At 40.7% G+C, this 26,621-nt stretch overlaps 1 protein-coding gene across 2 annotated transcripts in view; it reads left to right on the forward strand.

Annotated features, from left to right (window-relative positions):
* The window catches only part of ENTREP2 (endosomal transmembrane epsin interactor 2), an 848,385-nt gene that overhangs the window by 484,214 nt on the left and 337,550 nt on the right, over nt 1–26,621 (forward strand). For both annotated transcript variants that reach the window (XM_056572508.1, XM_056572509.1), the window contains one exon: nt 1,930–2,040. In XM_056572508.1, the coding sequence (XP_056428483.1) occupies nt 1,930–2,040 (111 nt within the window). The remainder of the gene's footprint in view (nt 1–1,929; nt 2,041–26,621) is intronic.

Genomic DNA, 26,621 nt, shown 5'->3' on the forward strand with positions numbered 1-26,621 from the left:
TTTCTCAGAGGCCTTTTCAAAAATGAAAGAAGCGGTCTGATTGGTTGCTATGGGCAACTCGGAAACTTTTCCTCTGGACAGGTTTTAATAAATCTCCCCCATAGGAATATAATGAATATGCAAATTTTGCGAATATATGACGAATATTCATCCATATATTCGCGAAATATCGGGAATTCGAATATGGCCTATGCCGCTCATCACTATTCAGGACTTACTTGCAAATGCAGATATTTTTCCTTTATATATGAAAATACTGAGTACCACCTAGGACTGGAGGCATAAAAAGTGCTTTTTATAAGTGCCAAACCTGATAAGCACCAAGTAATAAAACTTTGTAAAATCCTAATACACCACAATACCGCATGTACCTATTTAATCATATCTCAATGTATTGTGATGCATACTGTAGGTCTCTTTACTTTTTAAAGTTAAACATGTTACATTTATTACATAGGAAAAAAGGGTCTTCAGCTCACCTAAGACCAGTAGTGCACGGTATTCCTTCCATGAGACAAAGAGATATTTGGGCCGCTAATACATGATTATTAAATGTCTTTCTTTATTAGAAGATTTTTAAAAGACCATGAACAAGGACAGCAAGATATAGAAAGCATCTATACTAGACTAACACGTTTTGAATCGGAACAGTCCTTACTCAAAGGCTAAATATAAGAACCGTTAAGGTCTGAAATGCATTAGTTGATTATAGGTGCGTTTCTCCAACGTATTTTTATCCTTTATACATATTCAGATGTTTCCATTCTTTATCATAGACTTGTAAAAATATTCTAAGAAAGAAAGATGTTTTATAATTGTGTATGGCCCAAGTATTACTTTGTCTATTTGTCTCCTATATTGCATTATTCAGAAATGTACACTGCAATTTAGTCTTTAAGACTAGAGCTTGGAGATAAAGGCTGCTTATAGAAGGTTATTTGATTACTCCCTTTCACTTTTACAGTATGTAACAAGGTGGTTACATTGACCTTTCTGTACATATCATCTACATATACATTGAGTAATGAACAAACTAATTCATCCTGTAATCATGGCCTTGAGGAATAGAAGAAATACAGACATAAGGATGGTTTCGGATGCTATAAAAGAGTCCTTAAAGGAAAGAAGTCCATGACAAAATCATGCAAACAACCTTATTACAGTTCCGATTTGGCTAAATGGAAAATAGCCAAATCACACAGAAGTCATAAACAGCTAGTAGGGGTCAATGCTCGCAAGCTTGCATGCGACTGACAACCTGCAACCAAAAAACTATTTACTTGCCACGGTTTCCCTGTTGTCATCTAACAATGCATGTCAGGCCTGCCCCCTATTAATTGACATAGGCTGTATAAAGATGTCATTATCTTACTGTCAGCATCAAGGGGTTGAATGGCCCATGCACCCACCAGAACCCATTGAGGCACTTTTACTGAAGAGGGATTGGGCTGGCATCCTGGTTCTCCAAAATAGCTGTTATTTCAGCAATTGATTTGGGAGAACCTGATGATCCCCATGGCAGGTGCCCGCTCTGACCTGCTTACTGACATGGGAATGACTGACTGACTTATGGCAGAATGCCAGTCTGGGCCTGGCAGGATCAACAAGCAAACAATACTCAGTAACTGAGGCATATATAATGGGGTTGCACATAAGAACCAAAAGTATGATTGATGGCACATGGGAGAAGAAGACCCTGATAAAGATTAGAATTTGAGGGCCGGAACTTGTGCCTTTTTTGTTCTAATAAAACTGAAACAACTAATGTAACATACTTAAGTCCTACAGCTCTCCTCTATTGTATTATGCAATAATGAAATAATACGTAAAAGGTTAAGTTTTCTGAATGTATTTCTCATTCTTTTGGTGCAGTTTTGTTGTAGTGTGAGCTGCTGTTTTACTAATGTGCTGTTTGTGATCTATTTCCAGATAACCTTTTTTATGCTGCTGTCTGCTGTTTGTGTCATGCTCAACTTGGCGGGATCCATTCTGTCTTGTCAGAATGCTCAGCTAGTCAGTTCTCTCGAAGGCTGTCGACTGGTAAGTACTTGCACTGTGCCCTATATTAACCCTGAATATTACATTATATTTTCTGCACTATTAACTTTTCAATTGGAGAATGGCATAATATATTGTTGCAAAAAAACCTTCATTTTCAAGGATAACAGGTGTCTTGATGTTAGCGGTACAGTACAAGCTTAATAATATCTCCTGTTTCGGGACACAGTGTCTTGGCAGACGTTACATTATGTCTTGTAGAGCAGAATTCCCCTGCACCTCCACTTGCTATAAGAGAGTAAATTATACTTGAACAGCAATCTTAGTGGCTGCTGCTAGTGGCAGAGATGAGCATTTCATGAACATGTAGGGGTAACTAGAAACTCTGAGGGGGGGTATTTATGAAAAGTGGAGTTGGTGAACGTCTTTTTAACTTCATTAATTCATGTAGTGGAAACTGTGTACCTGCACCTAACTTATCACGTGGTCCGGGCATGTGAGAAATCTGGTGCTGATGTCATTTTCTCACATCAGTACTCCACTTTGTATGGTGTTTTTCTGCAACTTTTTGTGCGACTTTTTATTCCATGTGACAATTATGCAACTTTTTAATAATGCTGTCCACACTTAGTTTGTAAGTGCTTTTTATTTTGGTGGTGATTAGCGCCTGTTTTAGTGGGTTGCACTAAAATATGCAACCTTTTAGTCGCATTTTCATAATCCCTGACCACTGCATAAAATCAACCAAAAACATGCCTACCACTGCAACAATCCAAAACATAGGTAAATGAAAAGTCGCAGGAAAAGTCACAAAAAACACACTGCACCAAAATATTGAGACACATTTACCCAAGAAAACCAGGGTAAAATGCTTCATAAATTCCCCCCTGAGTCTCTGAGATTTTAGCTTTCTTGTGTTTCTTTGCTTGGAACTGTATAGAAGTACTGTGGCTTTCACCTTATGGAGGGGCTTGTGGCTTGCAAATGTGGCTCTGTGGTTGCCATTTTATAGTCTATGTACATGTTATGAGGGCACTGTTATGCTGAATTGTTGTGTAGATTGTTAAGATGCGCACTTTTATGGGAGTCTGTTATGAGTAGCATTGTGGTGACATTTCTTATGGCTGGTAATGTTATGAAGCACTGAAATTTACCGCTTTAGACCTGATACTTCAGATTGATTAAGGCTATTGCTAAAACGCATCAGACATATTGGCATTCTGTATTTTAAATGTTTGGAATTAAGAAAAAAATTTATAGGGACCTCAGATTGCTGGAAAGACTTCATTTTACATAATACCTCAGTAAGCTGATCTGTTGTCAGATGGATTTTAGCCGGTTCAGGAGGGAGGGGAGAGCAAGAAAGGAGCCTACGTGGAGAAAGAGACATTTTTCTTTAATAAGATTTATGACAATGTGAGCTGAGTTGTCTACCCTTCTTTTGGCTAATGACTAATAATGTCTCTGTATTCAGGACTTTTTTATTTTTTTTGCATTGTGCATTATTTTATGCTTTTTTGTGGTGTTTTTCTAAAACAGTATTTTTTAGCACAGCATTTTTGGTTGCATTGCTTTTAGGGGAATTTTACCAATACAAATCATGTGATTCATTGATCATGTGATTCAAGGATTTCTCTCCAAGGATATAAAGAAACTGCCCATAAAGTGTACAAAAGAGCAACGCACATTTACTCATGCATATTCAAGCAAGTAAAAAGTATGGAGGTAAATGCCAACAGCTGCCTATGAAAAGTTTCCAACCCAGAGCATTTTGCATTTAGAAAAGAAAAAGTAAACTACCACAAGTGACAAAAAATGCGCAAAAAAACATTGTTTGCAATGCTTTTTGAGACGACACTAGTCTAAAACTAGCATTGAATTGCTTTTAAATGGATTATCCAACCTTTCAAAATTCTATGGATTAATATTCACTCAGCAGAAGTCCTACATCCAGCACTCCCACCAATCAGTGGTTTTTAGAAAACTCATCACTTGTGCCAGCACTGCACACTCTTCAGTGTCCTGCAATTGGTGCTACTTTCAGTACTGGCAGTGCAAGGAACTGTAGATTGTCTCATTTAAGTACACTGAAGTACCTTGCACTTCCACTACTAAATGTACACAAAAGTGCAGAAAGAGCTGCATTAAAGGAAAACGGTCACCCGTTCACCGCACTATATGACTAAAAGAGTACTATCATAAGAAAGAGGACAGTGCTACAACAACCCTGGATTACAATATCAAGAAAAATAATTCTGATTTTACCCCATTATCAGGACACAACAGCAAACTGGACAGCTACATTGCAAGTTTCAGACTAAGAACAGCATCCTTAGCCAAAAAACACCATTATAAAACCAACTACAATCTCTCAATACTAGAAAGAGACGCCATCAAAAACTTAAGGAATAATCAAACCATAACAATCAAACCAGCAGACAAGGGAGGAGCAGTGGTGATAATGAACACTCAGGATTACATCAAAGAGGGAAAGAGACAATTGTCATACACTACATACTACAAGAAACTGACAGAAGAACCCACCAAAGAATACACCATGGTATTTAAGAAATGTATCGAATCCTTCCCGAAAGAGTGACATAAAGGATAGGGGCACTCATACTCACAAATCCCATAATAGGGACATTCTACATGCTTCCAAAAATCCACAAAACTGGGAACCCAGGCAGGCCAATAATAACAAGTATGAACACATTAACGGAACAGATCTCTGGCTTAGTAGAGAACCTGTTAAAGCCCTTTGTCAAAAACACCAGCAGCTTCATACAGGACGCCACTGACTTTCTTAACAAACTCAATCAGATTACAAACTTGCCTGCCAACTCCATATTAGTTACAATGGATGTAGAATCCCTGTACAGCAACATCCCACACAAAGATGGAATTGATGCCTGCTCCCTGTTCCTCTCATTTCAAACCCACAGCCGGAAATACAGCCCTGGAGTCCTCACTAAACTCATAGAATTAATCCTAACACACAATTACTTTAGCTTCAACATTAAGATATATCTACAAATGATGGGCATTGCAATGGGGACCAGGATGGCACCACAATATGCCAACCTTTTCATGACTGACCTCGAACAACAATTACTAGACACACAACTTCACAAACCCTACAGATACTACCGTTACATCGATGATATTTTCATCATTTGGACAGAAGGAAAAGAAAAACTTAGAAAGTTTCATGAAGCCTTTAACACATTTAATCCATCTATCAAACTCAAAATGGACTTCTCTACAGAAGGTGTGAACTTCCTGGACACTACTGTCACAATAAACAGGAACACACTCCAAAGTCTGTGTACAGAAAACTCACCGACCGATCCAGCTATCTGCATAAATCCATTTTCCATCCTTCACACACAAAGAAAGGCATCATATACAGCCAAGCTACCGGGTACCATCGCATCTGCTCCAACCCTGATGAAGGAGACATGCTTCTACAAACACTGCCTGAGAAATTCAAACAAAAAGGATACAAACCAAGGATAATCAATAGGAAAATACACTCCGCCCTTCAAATACCAGGGGAACACCTGCTACAATACAGAGAGATACAACCATCACCACACGTACCACTGGTAGCCGCATACAATCCGGCCCTTGAAGAAATACGCAAAATTATCAAGGACCTGCCGCCGATATTGGCGGAAGATGAGATGCTAAAATAAATCTTCCCTGAGCCTCCCATCTTGGCCTTCAGACAACCACACAGTTTAAAACAAAAGCTGGTCAGCAGAAAATTACCCACAGAAAGAACAGATACAGACAATGGGACAAAACCTTGCACCAAATCTCACTGTAAACTCTACCAACATATCTTCACCAAGATTGAAGAAACCCACAACAACAAGGCATATAATATTAAGGGACTATACTCCTGCACATCCCCAAATGTGGTCTACATGATACAATGCACCAAGTGTGACATGGGATGCTACATTGGTGAAACTCATCAAAAGGATGAATCTGCACAGACATTCCATAATCCGCCATAAAGAAAATGACTACTGCCCCCCAGCTGGACACCATTTTACCCAAACAGGTTACTCCATACATGACATTACGATCAAGATACCGACAGGGAATTTAAAAAACACACAAGAGAGAAAGACATTTAAATATAAAATGATGATACTGTTTTTTTTGTTCCAAAATTTGATTCTTATCGCATTATCAAAACTTATAACCTGTGCTGTACTGGATTCTCTTTTGCATCTCACTATGTCCTGCTTAATCATAGTCTCTCCCCTGCTCCCCCACTCCCTCCTTTTTTTCTTATCCTTATCTATGAATTCTATGGTCCTATAGCTATAGTCCTATAGTCCTATAGCTTAACCCCTGCATATTTGTGAGATGTAACTGGTGTCTTCTGCTTGTGAGCTTAGATTTGCTTTTGACTTGAAAAAGGTAGGAATCCCGAAAGCTTGTCTCTACAAAATTCTGTTAGTCCAATAAAAAAGGTATTACAAGATACTAAGGGACTAAAATGGGGCACAATTTACTTGTCCCTCATGAAAATACACTTGTGCTGGTAGACAAAATTGTAATCAAAAAAGTACATAAATTTGGGAGTTTTCTTTTTTTTTTTTTCATTCACCTTGTGGTCAAACTTACACATTATTTTAATACTTTAGGTCGGCCTGATTATACCAATACCAACATTTTTTTTTCTTATTTAAAAAAAAATTCCTGACCCCTATAACATTTTCATTTTTCCGTATACCGGGCTGTATATTATACCAATATCAATTGGGCCGTAATCTGCTGTATGTATTGGTACCATTTTGGTATTGATTGGATTTTTTGAACACTTTTTACTCAATTCTGAGATTTTTTTTTTCGTTAACACTATTGACCGTACGAGATATTAAATGTTATTTTTTTATAAATCGGACAATTACGCATGCGCCAATACCAAATATGTTTATTTTTACTATGTTTACATATTTTTTTTTGGAAAATGGGAAAAGGGGGGTGATATGAACCTTTAATTTGGAAGGGGTTAATGGGTGTTTTTAAAACTTTTATTAAACTTTTTTATTCACTTTATTAGGAGGAATCATTAGATTCCTCATACAGATCACTACAGTTCTATTGAGCTCCATTGATCTGTGTTCATTTGGTCTTCAATCAAATGCAGATCCTAAAAAATCCTAAATCCTAAAAAATCCTAAAATCACATTGTCTGATTTTTTATTTATTTGCAAATTATGGTGGGAAATAAGTTTTTGGTCAATAACAAAAGTTCATCTTAATACTTTGTTATATACCCTTTGTTGGCAATGACAGAGGTCAAACGTTTTCTGCAAGTTTTCACAAAGTTTTCACACAACTGTTGCTGGTATTTTTGCCCATTACTCCATGCAGATCTTCTCTAGAGCAGTGATGTTTTGGGGTTGTCGCTGGGCAACACAGACTTTTAACTCCCTCCAAAGGTTTTCTATGGGGTTGAGATCTGGAGACTGGCTAGGCCCCCCCAGGACCTTGAAATGCTTCTTACGAAGCCACTCCTTAGGTGCCCAGGCGGTGTGTTTGGGATCATTGTCATGCTGAAAGACCCAACCACGTTTCATCTTCAATGCCCTTGCTTATGGAAGGAGGTTTTCACTCAAAATCTCATAATACACGGTCCCATTCTTTTCTTTACACGGATCAGTCATCATAGTCCCTTAGCAGAAAAACAGCCCCAAAGCATGATGTTTCCACCCCCATGCTTCACAGTAGGTATGGTGTTCTTGGGATGCAACTCGGCATTCTTTCTCCTCCAAACACGACAAGTTGAGTTTTTACTAAAAAGTTCTACTTTGGTTTCATCTGACCATATGACATTTTCCCAATACTCTTCAGGATCATCCACATGCTCTCTAGCAAATTTCAGACGGGCCCGGACATGTACTGGCTTAACCCCTTAAGGACTCAGCCCATTTGGGCCTTAAGGACAATTTTATTTTTACGTTTTCATTTTTTCCTCCTCACCTTAAAAAAATCATAACTCTTTTATATTTTCATCCACAGAATAGCATGAGGGATTGATTTTTGTTCAACCAGTTGTCCGTTGTAATGCCATTACTCACTTTCCCATAAAATGTATGGCGCAACCAAAAAAATACTGTGGGGAAATGTAAAAAAAAATACGCAATTTTGCTAATTTTGGAAGGTTACGTTTTCACGCCGTACAATTTACGGTAAAAGTAACATGTGTTCTTTATTCTTTGGGTCAATAAGATTAAAATGATACGCATGATAACATACTTTTCAATTACTGTTGCGCTAAAAAAAAATCGCAAACTGTTTAACCAAGTTAGTAAGTTTAAAATCCCCCTATTTTGAAGACCTATAACTTTTTCATTTTTCCGTATAAGCGGCGGTATGAGGGCTAATTTTTTGCGCAGTGATCTATACTTTTTATTGATACCATATTTGCTTATATAAAACTTTTAATACTTTTTTAATAAATTTTTGGGGAATAAAATGTTATTAAAAAGCAGCTATTTTGGACTTTTTTTTTACGTTCACGCCGTTCACCGTACGGTATCAGTAACATTTTATTTTAAAATGGTAAAGTTAGTGATGGCATTACAATAGAAAACTGGTTGCGCAAAAAACAAGCCCTCATACTAGTCTGTGAATGAAAATATAAAAGAGTTTTGATTTTTTTGAAGGCGAGGAGGAAAAAATGAAAACGTAAAAATAAAATTGTCTGAGTCCTTAAGGCCCAAATGGGGTGAGTCCTTAAGGGGTTAAACAAAACCCCCTACCCTCACAAATGGGGATAGTTAAGGGTTAAATTAACTATCCCATTTTTTTATTGGACATATACGTAATATAAGTAACATGTGACCAAGTATTATCGAAATATCTCCAGCCATTTGGAAGTTATGCAGTAACATATATTTCCCATAGACTTGTATGGGACTTTAACCCCTTAAGGACTGAGCCCTTTTTCACCTTAAGGCCATTTTTTGCAATTCTGACCACTGTCACTTTAAACATTAATAACTCTGGAATGCTTTTAGTTATCAATCTGATTCCGAGATTGTTTTTTCGTGACATATTCTACTTTAACATAGTGGTAATATTTTGTGGTAACTTGCATCCTTTCTTGGTGAAAAATCCCCAAATTTGATGAAAAATGTTAAAATTTTGCATTTTTCTAACTTTGAAGCTCTCTGCTTGTAAGGAAAATGGATATTCAAAATAATTTTTTTAATTCACATATACAATATGTCTACTTTATGTTTGCATCATAAAATTGACGTGTTTTTACTTTTGGAAGACATCAGAGGGCTTAAAAGTTCAGCAGCAATTTTCCAATTTTTCACAAAATTTTGAAACTCGCTTTTTTTCAGGGACCAGTTCAGGTTTGAAGTGGATTTGAAGGGTCTTCATATTAGAAATACCCCATAAAAGACCCCATTATAAAAACTGCACCCCCCAAAGTATTCAAAATGACATTCAGTCAGCGTTTTAACCCTTTAGGTGTTTCACAGGAATAGCAGCAAAGTGAAGGAGAAAATTCACAATCTTCATTTTTTACACTCGCATGTTTTTGTAGACCCAATTTTTGAATTTTTGCAAGGGGTAAAAAGGAGAAAATTTTTACTTGTATTTGAAACCCAATTTCTCTCAAGTAAGCACATACCTCATATGTCTATGTTAATTGTTCGGCGGGGGCAGTAGAGGGCTCAGAAGGGAAGGAGCGACAAATGGTTTTTGGGGGGCATGTCACATTTAGAAAGCCCCTATGGTGCCAGAACAGCAAAAAAAACCACATGGCATACCATTTTGGAAACTAGACCCCTCGGGGAACATAACAAGGGGTAAAGTAAACCTTAATACCCCACAGGTGATTCACGACTTTTGCATACGTAAAAAAAAAAAAAAAAGTCCCTAAAATGCTTGGTTTCCCAAAAGTTTTACATTTTTAAAAAGGGTAATAGCAGAAAATACCCCCCAAAATTTGAAGCCCAATTTCTCCCAATTCAGAAAACACCCCATATGGTGGTGAGAAGTGCTCTGCTGGCGCACTACAGGTCTCAGAAGAGAAGGAGTCACATTTGGCTTTTTTGAAGGAAATTTTGCTCTGGGGGCATGCCGCATTTAGGAAGCCCCTATGGTGCCAGGACAGCAAAAAAAAAAACATGGCATACCATTTTGGAAACTAGACCCCTTGGGGAACGTAACAAGGGGTAAAGTGAACCTTAATACCCCACAGGGGTTTGACAACGTTTGCATATGTAAAAAAAAAAAAAAAATTACCTAAAATGCTTGGTTTCCCAAAAAATTTACATTTTTACAAAGGGTTAAAGCAGAAAATACCCCCCAAAATTTGAAGCCCAATTTCTCCCGATTCAGAAAACGCCCCATATGGGGGTGAAAAGTGCTCTGCTGGCGCACTACAGGTCTCAGAAGAGAAGGAGTCACATTTGGCTTTTTGAAAGCAAATTTTGCTCTGGGGGCATGCTGCATTTAGGAAGCCCCTATGGTGCCAGGACAGCAAAAAAAAAAAACGCATGGCATACCATTTTGGAAACTAGACCCCTCGGGGAACGTAACAAGGGGTTAAGTGAACCTTAATACCCCACAGGTGTTTCACGACTTTTGCATATGTAAAAAAAATAATTATTTTTTTACCTAAAATGCCTCTTTTCCCAAAAATTTTACATATTTGAAAAGGGTAAAAGCAGAAAATACCCCCCAAAATTTGTAACACAATTTCTCCCGAGTACGGCGATACCCCATATGTGACCCTAAACTGTTGCCTTGAAATACGACAGGGCTCCAAAGTGAGAGCACCATGCACATTTGAGGCCTAAATTAGGGACTTGCATAGGGTGGATATAGGGGTATTCTACGCCAGTGATTCCCAAACAGGGTGCCTCCAGCTGTTGTAAAACTCCCAGTATGCCTGGACAGTCAGTGGCTATCTGGCAATACTGGGAGTAGTTGTTTTGCAACAGCTGGAGGCTCCATTTTGGAAACAGTGGCGTACCAGACGTTTTTCATTTTTATTGGGGAGGGGGGCTGTGTAGGGGTATGTGTATATGTAGTGATTTTTACTTTTTATTTTATTGTGTGTTAGTGTAGTGTAGTGTTTTTAGGGTACAGTCGCACGGGCGGGGGGTTCACAGTAGTTTCTCGCTGGCAGTTTGAGGTGCGGCAGAAAATTTGCCGCAGCTCAAACTTGCAGCCGGATACTTGCTGTAATCCTCCGCCCATGTGAGTGTACCCTGTACGTTCACATTGGGGGGGGGGGGGTATCCAGCTGTTGCAAAACTACAACTCCCAGCATGTACGGTCTATCAGTGCATGCTGGGAGTTGTAGTTTTGCAACAGCTGGAGGCACACAGGTTGTGAAACACAGAGTTTGGTAACAAACTCAGTGTTTTGCAAACAGTGTGCCTTCAGCTGTTGCAAAAGCTACAACCCCCAGCATGTACGGACAGCGGAAGGGCATGCTGGGTCTTGTAGTTATGCAACAGCTGGAGGCATACTACTTTGGCTGGGGATGCTGGGGACTGTAGTTATGCAACAGCTGGAGACACACTGGTTTGCTACATAACTCAGTGTGCCTTCAGCTGTTGCAAAGCTACAACTCCCAGCAGTCACCGACAGCCAACGGGCATGCTGGGAGTTGTAGTTATGCAACCAGCAGATGCACTACTACAACTCCCTACATGCACTTTAGCTGTTGGTGCAAGCTGGAAGTTGTAGTTACACAACAGCTGAAGGTACACTTTCCCATAGAAAAAATGTGCCTCCAGCTGTTGCAAAACTACAAGTCCCAGCATGCCCATAAGGGCATGCTGGGAGTTATGGTGGTCTGCCTCCTGCTGTTGCATAACTACAGCTCCCAGCATGCCCTTTTTGCATGCTGGGAGCTGTTGCTAAGCAACAGCAGGAGGCTGTCACTCACCTCCAACGATCCAGCCACATGAGGTCAGTCCCTCGTCGTCGCCGCCGCCGCGGCCGTCGCTCCTGGGGCCCCGATCCCAACATTGACGTAGGGGATCGGGGTCCCCAGCACCTGGGGTGCACGTCCCGCACCCGCTCACGTCCTCCGGGAAGAGGGGCGGAGCGGGTTGCGGGAGTGACACCCGCAGCAGGCGCCCTGATTGGTCGGCCGGTAATCCGGCCGACGAATCAGGGCGATCGTGAGGTGGCACCAGTGCCACCTCACCCCTGCAGGCTCTGGCTGTTCGTGGCCATCGGAGACGGCCCCGAACAGCCTGTAATTCCGGGTCACCGGGTCACTGGAGACCCGATTGACCCGGAATCTGCCTCAGATCGCTGGACTGAATTGTCCAGCGATCTGCGGCCATTGCCGACATGGGGGGGCATAATGACCCCCCTGGGCGATATGCCCCGATGCCTGCTGAACGATTTCAGCAGGCATCGGGCACCGGCTCCCTTCCAGCTAGCGGCGGGGGGCCGGGATTTGACAGGACGTACTCAAACGTCCTGAGTCCTTAAGGACTCGGAAAAGGGGCCGTTTGAGTACGTCCTACAAAAACCCAGATCCTGGCAAATGGGGGGGGGGGGGGGGGGGGGTGAGTAAGGGGTTATCCAGGAAAATACTTTTTTATATATATCAACTGGCTCCAGAAAGTTAAACAGATTTGTAAATTACTTCTATTAAAAAATCTTAATCCTTTCAGTATTTATGAGCTTCTGAAGTTACGGTTGTTCTTTTTTGTCTAAGTGCTCTCTGATGACACCTGTCTCGGGAGCCGCCCAGTTTAGAAGAAGTTTGCTATGGGGATTTGCTTCCAAACTGGGTGGTTCCCGAGACAGGTGTCATCAGAGATCACTTAGACAGAAAAGAACAACCTTAACTTCAGAAGCTCATAAATACTGAAAGGATTAAGATTTTTTAATAGAAGTAATTTACAAATCTGTTTAACTTTCTGGAGCAATTTGATATATAAAAAAAAGTTGTTTCCTGGATAACCCCTTTAATTACCTATCCTGTTTGTTGTTGACATATTAGTAACATGTATGCCAAGTTTCATATTAATATCTAGCCGTTCCAACCTCATATCCTGTCCTCATATTTTGTTCTCATATCCCGTCCCCATATTCCGACCCCATATCCCGACCCCATATCCCGACCCCATATCCCGACCCCATATCCCGTCCCCATATCCCGTCCCCATATCCCATCCCCATCTCCCAACCCCATATCCCGACCCCATATCCCGACCTCATATCGCGTCCTCATATCCCAACCTCATAACCCATCCTCATATCTCATCCTCATATCCCATCCTCATATCCTGACCTCATATCCCGTCCTCATATCCCATCCTCATATCCCGCCCTCATATCCTGTCCCCATAGCTAATCCTCATTTCTAATCCTCATATCCCATCCTCAGGTGGGGCTGCTTTGTGGTAAAGTTGAAATATCGCCAGATGTTTGGAAGTTATGCAGTAACATAAATTTCCCATAGAATTGTATGGGACTTTAAATAAAAACCCTGACCCTGGCAAATAGGGGTGGATAAGGGGTTAAAGGCCTATCCTATGTTTGTTGTTGACAAGTAACATGTGCGCCAAGTTTCATGTTAATATCATTAGCGGTTTGGACGCGATGCTGGAACATACACACACATACACATACACACATTGGGGGAGATTTCTCATTAAGTGTCTATTCTAGACACAGATCTACCCCTTTACACTGCTTGTCTAATTTACACTCTTGCCCAAGATTTACAAAAGTTGTGTAATATAGAAATGCCCCCCTCGCTATACCATGCACTCCTTCTCTACCGCACACTTCACTTTCATTTTCCCGTGGTACACTGCTCACATAGCTGGAGCAGCAGTGTGTGCCGAACAAAACTCTGCACAATAGTAAAATCATAAGTCTTTATAAAGTACACAGAGGGGGGAGATTCTCAAAGAATTTTGCACCCAAAAAAAAAATTATAATTTTCCCGCGAAAAGTATCGACCACATTTTCAAAGAGCTTTGTGCCGCGGTTTACACAATTCATGTCACTTTTGTAAAAGTGGGCGTGTCCACATATATATTGTCTGCATTACAAACATAATATTTTCCATGGGGTGAGAGTCCAGTTTACATCAAAAATTTCACACCAGCTTATTGGGTTAGAAATCACAGAAATTGTTGTAGTTTTATTGTGTTTTCTGTTTTTTTTCTTTGCTTTTTCTTCTTCTCATTTTAGATACGTGAATGTGGAGGACTACGTCAGATTCAGTGGATTGCGATGATGAACAGCGTTTTTTAAAATGTCAATAAAAGGGTTAAAGAGGGCTGTAGGGGAGTGATTTTTTAACTAAAAATTGGTTTTCAATGTGTTGTGTTTTTTATAATTCAATTTTCAGGCTTAGTAGTGGAAGCAGTCTTGCAGAGAGAATCCATTACTAAGCCGGGGCGTAGCGTTAGCCCCAAAATCAGTTAGCCCTAACCCACAATTATTATCCCGGTATCTACCGCCACAGGGGTTCCGAGAAGAGCCGGTACCAACAGGCCCGGAGCGTCAAAAATGGCGCACCTGGACCTAGGCGGTAACAGGCTGGCCTCATTTAGGCTGGGGAGGGCCAGTAACAATGGTACTTGCCCACTCTTGTAACGTCAGGCTGTTGCTGCTCGGTTGGTATCTGGCTGATGGCGTAGTCCTCCGCATTTACGTATCTGAAATGAGAAGAAAAGAAAAACAAGAAATATGGGTTAGTAAAATTTTTTTTGCGCCCCTGGGGAGAGTGCACATAATGCAGTATGTTCCTAAACAGGGAGCCTCCAACTGCTGCTAAACTACAACTCCCATCATGGGGGTCTGTAGTTAAACAACAGCTGGAGTCTCCCTGTTTGGGAACACACTGCCAGAAAGGCTCTGTTCACATTATGCAAAACGCATAATGTGAAAAGAGTCAGGCCTGGACTGTGTAGCTCAGCCCCCTAATGACATCATCACTAGTGGTCGGAGCAGTAAAAGTCTCAGGGAGTCTCAGAAGTGAGACACCCTTTCGATCTGTCCCTCTGCTCTTGGACTACTACTCCCATCATGGGACAGAGTCTGTCCCATGATGGGAGGAGTTGTAGTACCGCAGCGCTGAGGGATGGCACTTGCACATCCCTCGGCTGCGGGACTACTACTCCTATCATGGACAGACTCCATGATGGTAGTTATAGTCTGGGCGCCGAGGTGCAGATCGCAGCAGGTCATTCTTCAGAGACTCCGTGCAGACTCCGTCCATGATGGGAGTTATAGTCCAGGGGCTTAGGTGCAGATAGCAGCAGGTCATTCTCCAGAGACCCACTGCGATCCGCATTTATTAAGTTAACAAGCCGGCAGCACATGCAGCTACACTGCGCTCCCCGCCGGCTCAAGGCTCCTGTGTATGCTGTCATAAATCACAATCCCCGTCGCTGGGAGATGGGAGCTCTGATTGGTTAATAGCTATTCTCCAATCAGAGCTCCCGTCTCCCGGTGGGGATTATGAATTATGAGAACATATACAGGAGCCTGGAACAGGCGGGGAGCGTTGTGTAGCCGCAGGTGCCGCCGGCTTGTTAACTTAATAAATGCAGATCGCAGTGGGTCACTGGAGAATGACCTGCTGCGATCTGCACCTAAGCCCCTGGACTATGACTCCCATCATGGACGGAGTCTGTCCATGATGGGAGTAGTAGACCTAAAAGTCCTGCAGCTGGAGGATGTGCAAGTTCCATCCCTCTGTCCATGATGGGAGTAGTAGACCAAGGGGAGAGGTGCCGATCGCAGCAGGTCCTTCTCCAGAGACCTGCTGCGATCCGAATTTATTAAGTTAACAAGCCAGCGGCTATCATAATTCATAATCCCCGCCGGGAGGCTGGAGCTCTGATTGATGAATAGCTATTCACCAATCAGAGTTCCCGTCTCCCGGTGGCGGGGATTATGAATTATGACACTGTATACAGGTGCCTGGAACCGGCAGTGAGGGCAGTGTAGCCGCATGTGCCGCCAGCTTGTTAACTTAATAAATGCGGATCGCAGCAGCTCTCTGGAGAATGACATGCTGCGATCTGCGCCTCAGCCCCTAGACTATAACTCCCATCATGGAGTCTGTCCATGATGGGAGTAGTAGTCCTAAAAGTCGGGCTGCCGGGGGATGTGCAAGTGCCATCCCTCAGCACTGCGGCACTACACCTACTCCCTTCATGGAACAGGCTCTGTCCATGATGGGAATTATAGTCCAGGAGCTTAGGTGCAGATCGCAGCAGGTCATTCTCCAGAGACCCACTGCGATCCGCATTTGTTAACTGTAAAAGCCGGCGGCACATGCGGCTACACTGCGCTCCCAGTGGGGAATACTATATACAGCTGTCATCATTCATAATCCCTGCCGCCGCGAGATCGGAGCTCTGATTGGTGAAAAGCAGTCCACCAATCAGAGCTCCTGTCTCTGGTGGCGGGGATTATGAATTAGGAGAGCTGTATACAGGAGCCGGCTGGGAGCGCAGTGTAACCGCATGTACCGCCGACTTGTACAGTTAATAAATGCGGATCACGACTGGTCTCTGGAGAATGACCTGCTGCGATCTGCCCCTCAGCCCCTGGACTATAACTCCCATCATGGACAGAGTATGTCCATGATGGGAGTAGTAGTCCTAACTATCCCAAAATAATTTCACTTTCTCAGATGCTTTCTGACACTTTGGTACATGTCCTCCGAGGTGGTGTATATTTGCGCAAGAAAAGTGCTTTTGCGCATTTTTTTGTGTTTTAAAAAATGCATTTAATATATTTGATACTACACTAGAAAGTGCTCTATGGTAAACTTAACCTTAGACATGGCTATGAAGAATTCTATCAGATTTTGCACAAAAAACTAAACTCTAGACAAGAAAAAGCTCTATATACAATGATAAATTGCCCCCATTGAGATATATATATATATATATATATATATATATATATATATATATATATATATAGTATTTATTATTATTATATAATTTTTAATAAGAGTGTATAGGGTATGTATTGTAAATCCCCCAAAATTTTCTGAACATATAAATCCTATATGTTACAGTATTAGAGATTACATAAAAGACTCAATATACTGTATAATCAACAAGTTAAGAGAAACATAATAACATGCAGTACTGACAGAAATACAATAACCTGCCCCTTGTGAGTACAGTAGGTAAAATTTGTTGAATTTTGCAGTGAGCTAGAATAACTGTGTCCAGCAGACAAATGAGGTAAGAGACCCAGAGGCCTCTGTGGTTTATATTTAGCAAAGTGTACTGGCAAAGCTCCAACTTCTAACACACTTGAAGTCATTTAAACAGTAGGCTATCCCTCTATACTTCACTCATTTCCCATTTTATTTCCTAAATTCTTTATAATGCATTTACTGAAAAAATATATATATTTTATTGCGTATAGTTTGTGCCAGAACACTGCACATCTGAAAGGCATTTAGTTTACTTTTTATGTACACAGAGTAAAATGTAGATATTTACTGATTTACAATTATTTTTATGTGAACCTCTTGAAGGTGTTTTCCCATGAAAGATTTTTAATACATTTTGGCTGTTCCCATATCTCTTATTGACTTAAATGGAGCGTGAGCAGGCTTTTACATAGATTCTTTACCATACAGCCTGTTCTCAAGATTAGTGGGGGGCCCAGTAGTTTAACCCCTTATTGATTTGACTTTTATAGCATCATTTTTTCTAAAGCTAGGTACTGAATTCTCATTATGTAAAATTCTGTTCCTAGTTATGTTTTCAATTGTAAATGTTCAATGTTATAGGATTAAGTATTTCAAAAACTATACTTGTATGTAAGGTTATCCCATTTACAGAAAGGTCAATATACACTGAATAGCCACTTTATTAGAGACACCTATGTAGTTGAACGTTCCTTTGGTCTTCAGGTTGTCATGGCATAGATTCCACTAGGTGTCAAAATCATTGTACTGGAATATTGGCCCATGCTGACAAGGGAGGTTCTTGTAGTTTTCACCTATCAAACTCTATGTTTCATTTTAGAGCTCAATTTATTTCACCCCAGAGACTTTCTATAGGAATGAAGGGGTACTCCAGTACTTTAAAACCCCACAGGGTGGGAGATGAGTGTTTGATCACATGGGATTAGACAGATGAGACCCACTGGTCCCCTTTCTCTCAATGTGCATGGAACGGCGTGTTGGCACTATTGGAGCACTTGGATTCTGACTTTATGTTTGTTGTGCCTTGTGCCAATTGGATTCCTAGTTTGTGTAGTTGTGCCTTATTCCACAGTGTCTGGTGCTGGGTGCTTTAATCCATAGCTAGTTCTACTTTTAACATCTTAAATGCCAATAAGTAAGAAACAGAGTACCAGATTAGGTGTATATACCTGTGTATGTATGCCCTGGCCGGTTGCATTCTTCACATGATACCGGTCTTACCTTGTTGAGGGTCCATGCCCAGTTACGTCCCTACACAGACCAGGGAGCCAATGATAGAGTTACCAATTGGTGTCCTCTTCAATCCTTTTGGAACACGATTTTCGTTTCCTTTCTCAGGATTCTGGCACATGGGCTCCTCTCCAATTTATCAACTGTCAGCACTAGAATTAACCGGCTTCTTTTTTTTTTATGGGAGTCTATTTACTTAGAGTTATAAGACTTTATTAATTGTAAGTCTTCTATTTAGTAGAAATTGGACTAAGCAAGATAGGGTATCACATTGTTCTTTGGTCTACAGGGAAGGTATCACATATCAAAGGTATCACACTGTTCTTTGGTCTACAGGGAATGTACAAGTAATGTATAATGGCTGAATGCAAAGAATGTCCTCACTAAGATGGCGGCCTACAAATATTTTTTGTCTTGTGCACAGCTGAGGAATCATTCTTGCTTATTGTAAACCTTATTTTCTATTTACTTTGAATGAAGAGTGGTAAGGTTATACATTTTGCAAGTGTCCACAAAGTACATGCAAAAAGCGGACAGAGCAGAAAACCAGCACTGAGTGATGTTTTTAATTTACTTTAGGGAAATTCACTATGTTAGGTCAGATTCACACATGGTAACTTCTCCTTTTTGCATCTACTTATAAGAGTTCTCCCAGTAATTTCCTTTTATTAAATACATTAATGATCAAATTGAATGCTTCTTGAACCTGACCTACAAGGACATTATCAAAACTTTGAAACATACATGTTCTTCCACCTCTGCAAATCACCAGTCATCTGCAGCCATTGCTATTAACTCTGTAAAGGTCATATATCAACACAATAGCATTGGTTTTCTGCACAGAAAAAGATGGCTTAGTATTAGAGATGAGCAAATCGAAGCTGAGGAACCCAAATTCTTTACTAATTTCATGAAATATTCAATTTGCAACCAGTCATCTGCAGCCATTGCTATTAACGCTGTAAAGATCATATATCAACACAATAGCACTGGTTTTCTGCACAGAAAAAAGATGGCTTAGTATTAGAGATGAGCAAATCGAAGCTGATGAACCCGAATTCTTTATGAATTTCATGAAATATTCGATTCGCAACGAATGCGAATATCGACGTGATTCTATCACACAAATCACTTCATTAACCCCTTAATGATGCAGGACGTAAATGTACATGGTACTTAACGCACCAGGATGTACATTTACGTCCTATATATGACCGCAAGCATCGGAGCGATGTTCGGGTCATGTGCGGCAGGTCCTGGCTGCTGATACCAGCCAGGGACCCGCCGGTAATGTCCGACATCCAGGTTCTTGCGGATGTCCACCATTAACTTCTCAGATTCCGTGATCAATACAGATCACGGCATCTGCGGCAGTGCGGTCACTAAAATGGATGATCGGATCGCTCCACGGAGGTCCCCTCACCTGCCTCTACTGCCTTCCACGGGACTTCTGCTCTGGTCTGAGATCGAGCAGACCAGAGCAGACGATGACCGATAACACTGATCTGCCCTATGCATAGCACTGAACAGTATTAGCAATCAAATGACTGCCATAAATAGTCCCCTATGGGGACTATTAAAGTGTAAAAATAAAATTTAAAAAAGTTCAAAATAAAAGTAAAAAACATTTAGAAAAATCCCCATCCCCAATAAAAATGTAAATTGTCAGTTTTTCCCCATTTTACCCCCAAAAGTGTAAAAAAAATTTCAATAAAATATTTGGTATCACTGCATGCATAAATATACGAACTATTAAAATCTAACGTTAATTATCCCATACGGTGAACGGCGTGAACGTTAAAAAAATTTAAAGTCCAAGATTGCTGCTTTATTCTTATAACATTTTATTCCAAATAAAATTGATAAAAAAATGTATTAAAAGCTTTATATATGCAAATGTGATATCGAAAAAATATTACAGATCATGGTGTCAAAAAAGAGCCCTCATACCGCCACTTATACGGAAAAATGAAAAGGTTATAGGTCAGCAAAATTGAGGGATTTTAAATGCACTAATTTGGTTGAAAAGTTTGCGATTTTTTTAAAGTGGTATAATAATAGAAAAGTACCGTATTTATCGGGGTATACCACGCACCGGCCTATAGCACGCACCCTCATTTTACCAAGAATATTTGGGTAAAAAAAGTTTTTTACCCAAATATCCTTGGTAAAATTAGGGTGCGTGTGTGTGCATGCGTATACCCCGATACACCCCCAGGAAAGGCAGGGGGAGAGAGGCCGTCGCTGCCCTCTTCTCTCCCCCTGCCTTTCCTGGGGTCTAGAGCCCTGCTGCCGCCGCTTCTCGCCCGCTATCTGCGCTGCTGCCCATTCTCTCCCCCTGACTATCGGTGCCGGCGCCCCATTGCCAGGGGGAGAGAAGCGGCGCCGCCAGAATAAAGGAAAAGGTCTATTGTACCTTAAAGTGTACAGCATGAAAATGAAACCTTCCAAAATTAGCAAAATTGCGGTTTTCTTATCAATTTTCCCACACTAATAGTATTTTTTTGTTGCGCCATACATTTTATGGTAAAGTGAGTGAGGTCATTAAAAAAGGATAACTGGTTGCGCAAAAAACAAGCCCTCATACTAGTCTGTGGATGAAAATATAAAAGTGATATGATTTTTAGAAGGCAAGGAGGAAAAAACAAAAATGCAAAAATAAAATTGTCTGAGTCCTTAAGGCCCAAATGGTCTGAGTCTTTAAGGGGTTAAACTCCATTTACTGTGGTCCAGGCTCTAGGGCATCTAAAATGGCGGATCCAGATGTCAGTACATGGGGCAAGGAACGCTGGGAAGGCAAGGAAGGGAAGTAGGCGTGATGACCCTGAATCACATGCAGGATGCAGCCTATCAGCAACCAGTCACCCCTGTGATGTCACAGCCCTATATTTTCAGTAGCCATTTTGCGGCTCGTCATTTAATTAATTACACAGCATACAGATAGGATGGACATTGCTGTGTGTGTTACACAGAAAAGCTCATTCCAGCAGCGTTTCACATCCTAGTCACATCAGCATTCTGATGGACAGAGAGCAGTGTTTTTTTCACTGAAAAAGGATTTTTACTGCAGCCATAAACCTCCCAGTTACTTTTTTCAGCGTTGTATTACAGAGAGGGACAGATAGCTATGTGTTGCCTCATACATTTCAACAAGCTGCCTCAACTTCATAAACCTTAGCAGAGGAGGCAGGATTAATTTTTCAGTGCAATTCTGTGTCTTTGTTCCACAACAAATCATCTACTGGTTATACTAGTCTGTAGACAGTATAATACCCAGCAGTCCATTCTTAATAGTCTTTGACAGAGTGAAATTTTGGGTTTAGTTCACAGATTTTTTGTGCTGCTGGTGTTGTGCAAAAATATGTTTTTTTTAAGCGTACTGTACCGCATTTTTCTGCCCTCATAAGTGCATACCACATACCTACATCTAAGTAGTGTACTATTTTGTACCTGTTAATCTGTCAAGGGCCTATATACTGTGAAAGTCCAATCAAAGTACACGCCTACTGCTGTTGTAGACAAATACTGTTTTAAGCGTAGTGAAGCGTTTTGTACTGCCACTATATGGTCTCCTCATGCTTCAGCCACCTCCAGGCTGTGCCATTCATCCAATATATGGTTTACTGATGCCTCAGCCAGCTCCAGTCTTTGACATTCAACAACTTCATGGCTTAGTGATGCTGCTGCTAGGACATTGCCTATATATGTTTATGGTAGCACTAGTTACCATCCATCAATGGAAATTTCTAAATTCATCTTTTATTCTTAGATATTGTGAGGCCCTATTGTCTCCTCGTCTGCCGCCAACTCCAGGCTGTGCCATTCAGCCACTATATGGTCTCCTCATGCTTCAGCCACCTCCAGGCTCTGCCATTCAGACACTATATGGTCTCCAATTAGAAAAAGAAAAAAATCAGCCCACACCTCAAGGACAGTAATAATATAAATACTATATTTAAATAATCTAGATTTTAGTGGTCTAGTACATAATGATAATGAGACCGTGCTTAAAAATATCAGATGAATAATATTTATTAAAATATATAATGCATAAAAATTCTCCTCACAGGGCCCTTGTGGGAGGAATAATCACATGGATATATTGTAAAACAAAATAAAATTGTGCAAATAACATAAATAATAATTATTCATTAGTTATGCAGTGTGACTGATAATCCGGCAGTATTATTTGGCTAATAGTCCGGTATTTAACAGAATATACGTCCAGCAATAGATGTATATGTAATAATGTCTAATAAGTTGGCCACTGATGGATAATAAGAAATAGTTATATTACCAGTTCCACTGTGTCCTTTCCGTCTCGCTGATGGATGGAATGGCAAGCTGACCTGTGGGCGCTTGCGAGCGCAAGGCACGGCTGGCTCAGACGGCACTGAACCTGGTGGTTGCCGTGCAGTTGCTGCAAAGGTCTGTAGATACAGACTAGCGGTGTTCTCTTGTTGAGCTCCCTCTTGTTTGTGGCGTCTGAGGTCAGCGGGAGATGCAGACAATAGGTGGAACGCAGGATCAGCGGGTCACATAGGCAGTGGATGGATCAGCGGATGGATCACAGGATCGGTAAGTGGTTAAAATGGCAGCCAGTGGATCACAGCATTGCAGAAGGATTGCAGTAGCAATACTGGAACTTTAATGGAACTTGGCCTGGAATGTAGCTAGAACTAGTATCGGACAGAAGGTGGCTATAAATCCATGTCACGGTCACACTGCATTTGAGCTAAATGCGTTTCGGGGTGCTCTATACAAAGTATTCAACCCCTTCCTCAGTAACTACTATATGGTCTCCCCATGCTGCCAGAAACTCCAGGCAGCAACTATATGGTCTCCTCATATTGATGCCACCTCCATGCTGTCTCATTCAGCCACTATATAGTCTCTTCTCATGCTTCAGCCAACTCCAGGCTGTGCTATTCAGCCACTATATGTTCTCCTTATACTGATGCCACCTCCAGGCTCTGTCATTGTGCTGCTATGTGACATGTGACTTCTTGTTAGATTTTGTTTTTTGTACCCACACGCCGGGGCCGGGACACAAAAAATTGGGAGTTAAAATTTCAATTTCAAAATCTTCAATTTAAAGTAAAAAATCTTACATTTCTATTTAAAAATATAAAATTTCAAGGGTCTCCTCATGCTTCTGCCAATTCCAGGCTGTGCCATTCAGACACTATATGGTCTCCTGATGCTTCAGCCAACTCCAGGCTGTGTCATTCAGCCAATATGTGGTTTACTGATGCTGCTGGGCCTGGGTCTGGGCCTAAAATTGTTTTATGGCAGCACTTGCTACCCTAAATCTTCAATTTAAATATCAAAATTCGTCTTTTAATCTTAAGTATTGTGAAGCCCTAGTGTCTACTCATGCTGCTGCCAACTCCAGGCTGTGCCATTCAGACACTATATGGTCTCCTGATGCTTCAGCCATCTCGAGGCTGTGTCATTCAGCCAATATATGGTTTATTGATGCTGCTGGACCTGGGTCTGGGCCTAAAAATGTTTTATGGTAGCACTAGCTACTCTAAATCTTCAATTTAAATTTCAAAATTCGTCTTTAATCTTAGGTATTGTGAAGCCCTAGTGTCTACTCATGCTGCTGCCAACTCTAGGCTGTGCCATTCAGACACTATATGGTCTCCTGATGCTTCAGCCAACTCCAGGCTGTGTAATTTGGCCAATATATGGTTTACTGATGCTGCTGGGTCTGGGCCTAAATTTTTTTATGGTAGCACTAGCTACCCAAAATATTAAATTTAAATTTCAAAATCCGTCTTTTAATCTTAGGTATTGGGAAGCCCTAGTGTCTACTCATGCTGCTGCCAACTCCAGGCTGTGCCACTCACACACTATATGGTCTCCTCATGCTTCAGCCACATCCAAGCTGTGTCATTCAGCCACAATATGGTCTCCTCATGCTGCCAACACCTCCACGCTGTGTCTTTCAGTCACTATATGGTGTGCTAATGCTGCCAACACCTCCACGCTGTGTCATTCAGCCACCATATGGTCTCCTCATACTGATGCCACCTTCAGGCTCTGTCATTGTGCTGCTCTGTGGTAGTGATTCTAAAAGCGATGCCTGTAATTGCATGTCATTCTGAATTACAGTATTATTTCACTACCCTATTGAGGCTCTCTGTAGTCCAGAAATATTTGTTTTTAATATAGATTCACTGCAAATAAATTCATCTCTACTTAGTATTAAAAGGGCACTCTGGTGGAAGGGTTTTCTTTTTTTTACAAAGATTCTCAGGCTGCCTGCTTAAAACAAACAAACAAACCTTTCCTCGCCTCCTGCATTTCCTTGGTGCCTCTAGTATCACTGCTTCGATCTCCAATGTGATCCTTTTCCTGGTGCTGAGGGTCAGTGCAGCACAGTGCAGCTCAGTGAATTGGTGGCCGTAACAGTGTCCTACCTTAACACGCCAATGGCTAATCGGTAATTTGACATATTGAGCCCCGGACCCACATTGCCTTGAAGCATGGGCTTTCTGTCACATGAACTTTGTGGTGTCTCCCATTTTGCATTACAAGCTTAGCAGTTCGCCGAAATGGTGAGACTTCCCATTGCTCTGTAGCATGGGCTTAATGTCTGCAAAGCAGTGACAAACACAGTACCCACTATACTGTTTGTTGAGACTTTAGTGTTGCTTTCTATATTGTTCACACATATTCCTAATTCAGTTTCATGTTTTGTAAATCATTGTACAGTATAAAGAGTTGACAAAAAAGGTTTTGTAATACATCTTACCCATTTTGTACCCCATAGAGTGTCTTCATTAGAGTGCTCTTATACAAAGAAAATAGCTCTTCGGGGACTGTAGTAAACATCACAGTAGATTTTGTTTACTGTACAATGCCTTGTGTCTGGAAACAATGTCAGTAAAAAGCTCATCAATCAGGCTAAAAATGATGTGTAAACAGAGATATCTCAAATCTGTGAATCTAAGAAAACAGATGTGATCTAACATATCCTTGCATGCCGTCCCTCAATCTTTCATTATTTCTTAGTTCCCACTTAATAAGCTGCGTGCTGTTTTCAATTTCAGCCTTTTCTGTTTCACATCTTCTGGTATTCCCTTTATTAGAGCTGATGAATTCAATTTCATTTAACATTAGTATTCATTCTATATCATGCATAAAATAGTTCATTTAAATTCACAATATTCAATAATGTCCTGCATTGAAATCCAACTTGAGCTTGGTGCCGTCCTCTTTATTAGGGCACTGGGAGCTGTCTAATGCAAGACAATTTCTACCAGGTCCTGACCTCGGCTTAATCTCTCTGTAAAATCTGCATTTCAGTGGGACACACTATTTGCGCCTGTCAAGATAACGAATCATTGGCAATTAACTTAATAAGAAAAACACCAAAACAAAACAGATTCCACTGACTGGACATGATCTTCATGAACATTTCATACAGCTTAACAGCCATCAAAGAAGCCACTGTTAAATATGGCTTAGTAAAATAGAGTGACTTGAATGTAAATATGTTTTCACAAGTCAATTTGATTTTTGCCATATGTGTAAAATGGTGTAACGCTTCCTTAGACACCTAATGAACTAAAAAGTGTAGAATTATACAATACATCTTGCTCATTAATGAAAACGGATCTGTTGAGCATAGTAAATGGTATTCTTGGACATGGGCAAATTATCCTGGTACAACCTACAAGTGCTTGTGGCTGTGACCTTTATATTTGTCCTACTGAGCAATGAAAATCTATCCAGACAAGTTGCAAGCTCCGTTCGCAGATTGTATGCTAAGATGATTATTATGATATCATTTTATATGGGACTAACATTCTATTGTGTCTAATAGAAAATATTGTGACTACAGTGCAAATTAAATAAATTAACAGTATCCTTGTCTTGTATCACACCAACACACTTTCCTTTTCCACATCATAGTGGGGTATTTTGAAGAAAAAAAGTTTTCAATTTAACTGTCCCAGAAAAAGAATTCAAGATTTTCAGTATTTATCAGCTGCTGTATATAGTTCTTTCCAGTCCAACACAATGGCCCACATTTATCATTGTAGTGTAAGTAAAGCATTTTTTTACACCTTTTTTTTGTGTGCTGATAATGTGTAGGTAAAAGAGCTTTGATAAATTTTGTGCAGGTCCATATTTTCTGAAATTTCTGTCTACACATACA

This window comes from Hyla sarda, chromosome 4 (assembly GCF_029499605.1).
Source record: "Hyla sarda isolate aHylSar1 chromosome 4, aHylSar1.hap1, whole genome shotgun sequence".
Lineage (NCBI taxonomy): Eukaryota > Metazoa > Chordata > Amphibia > Anura > Hylidae > Hyla > Hyla sarda.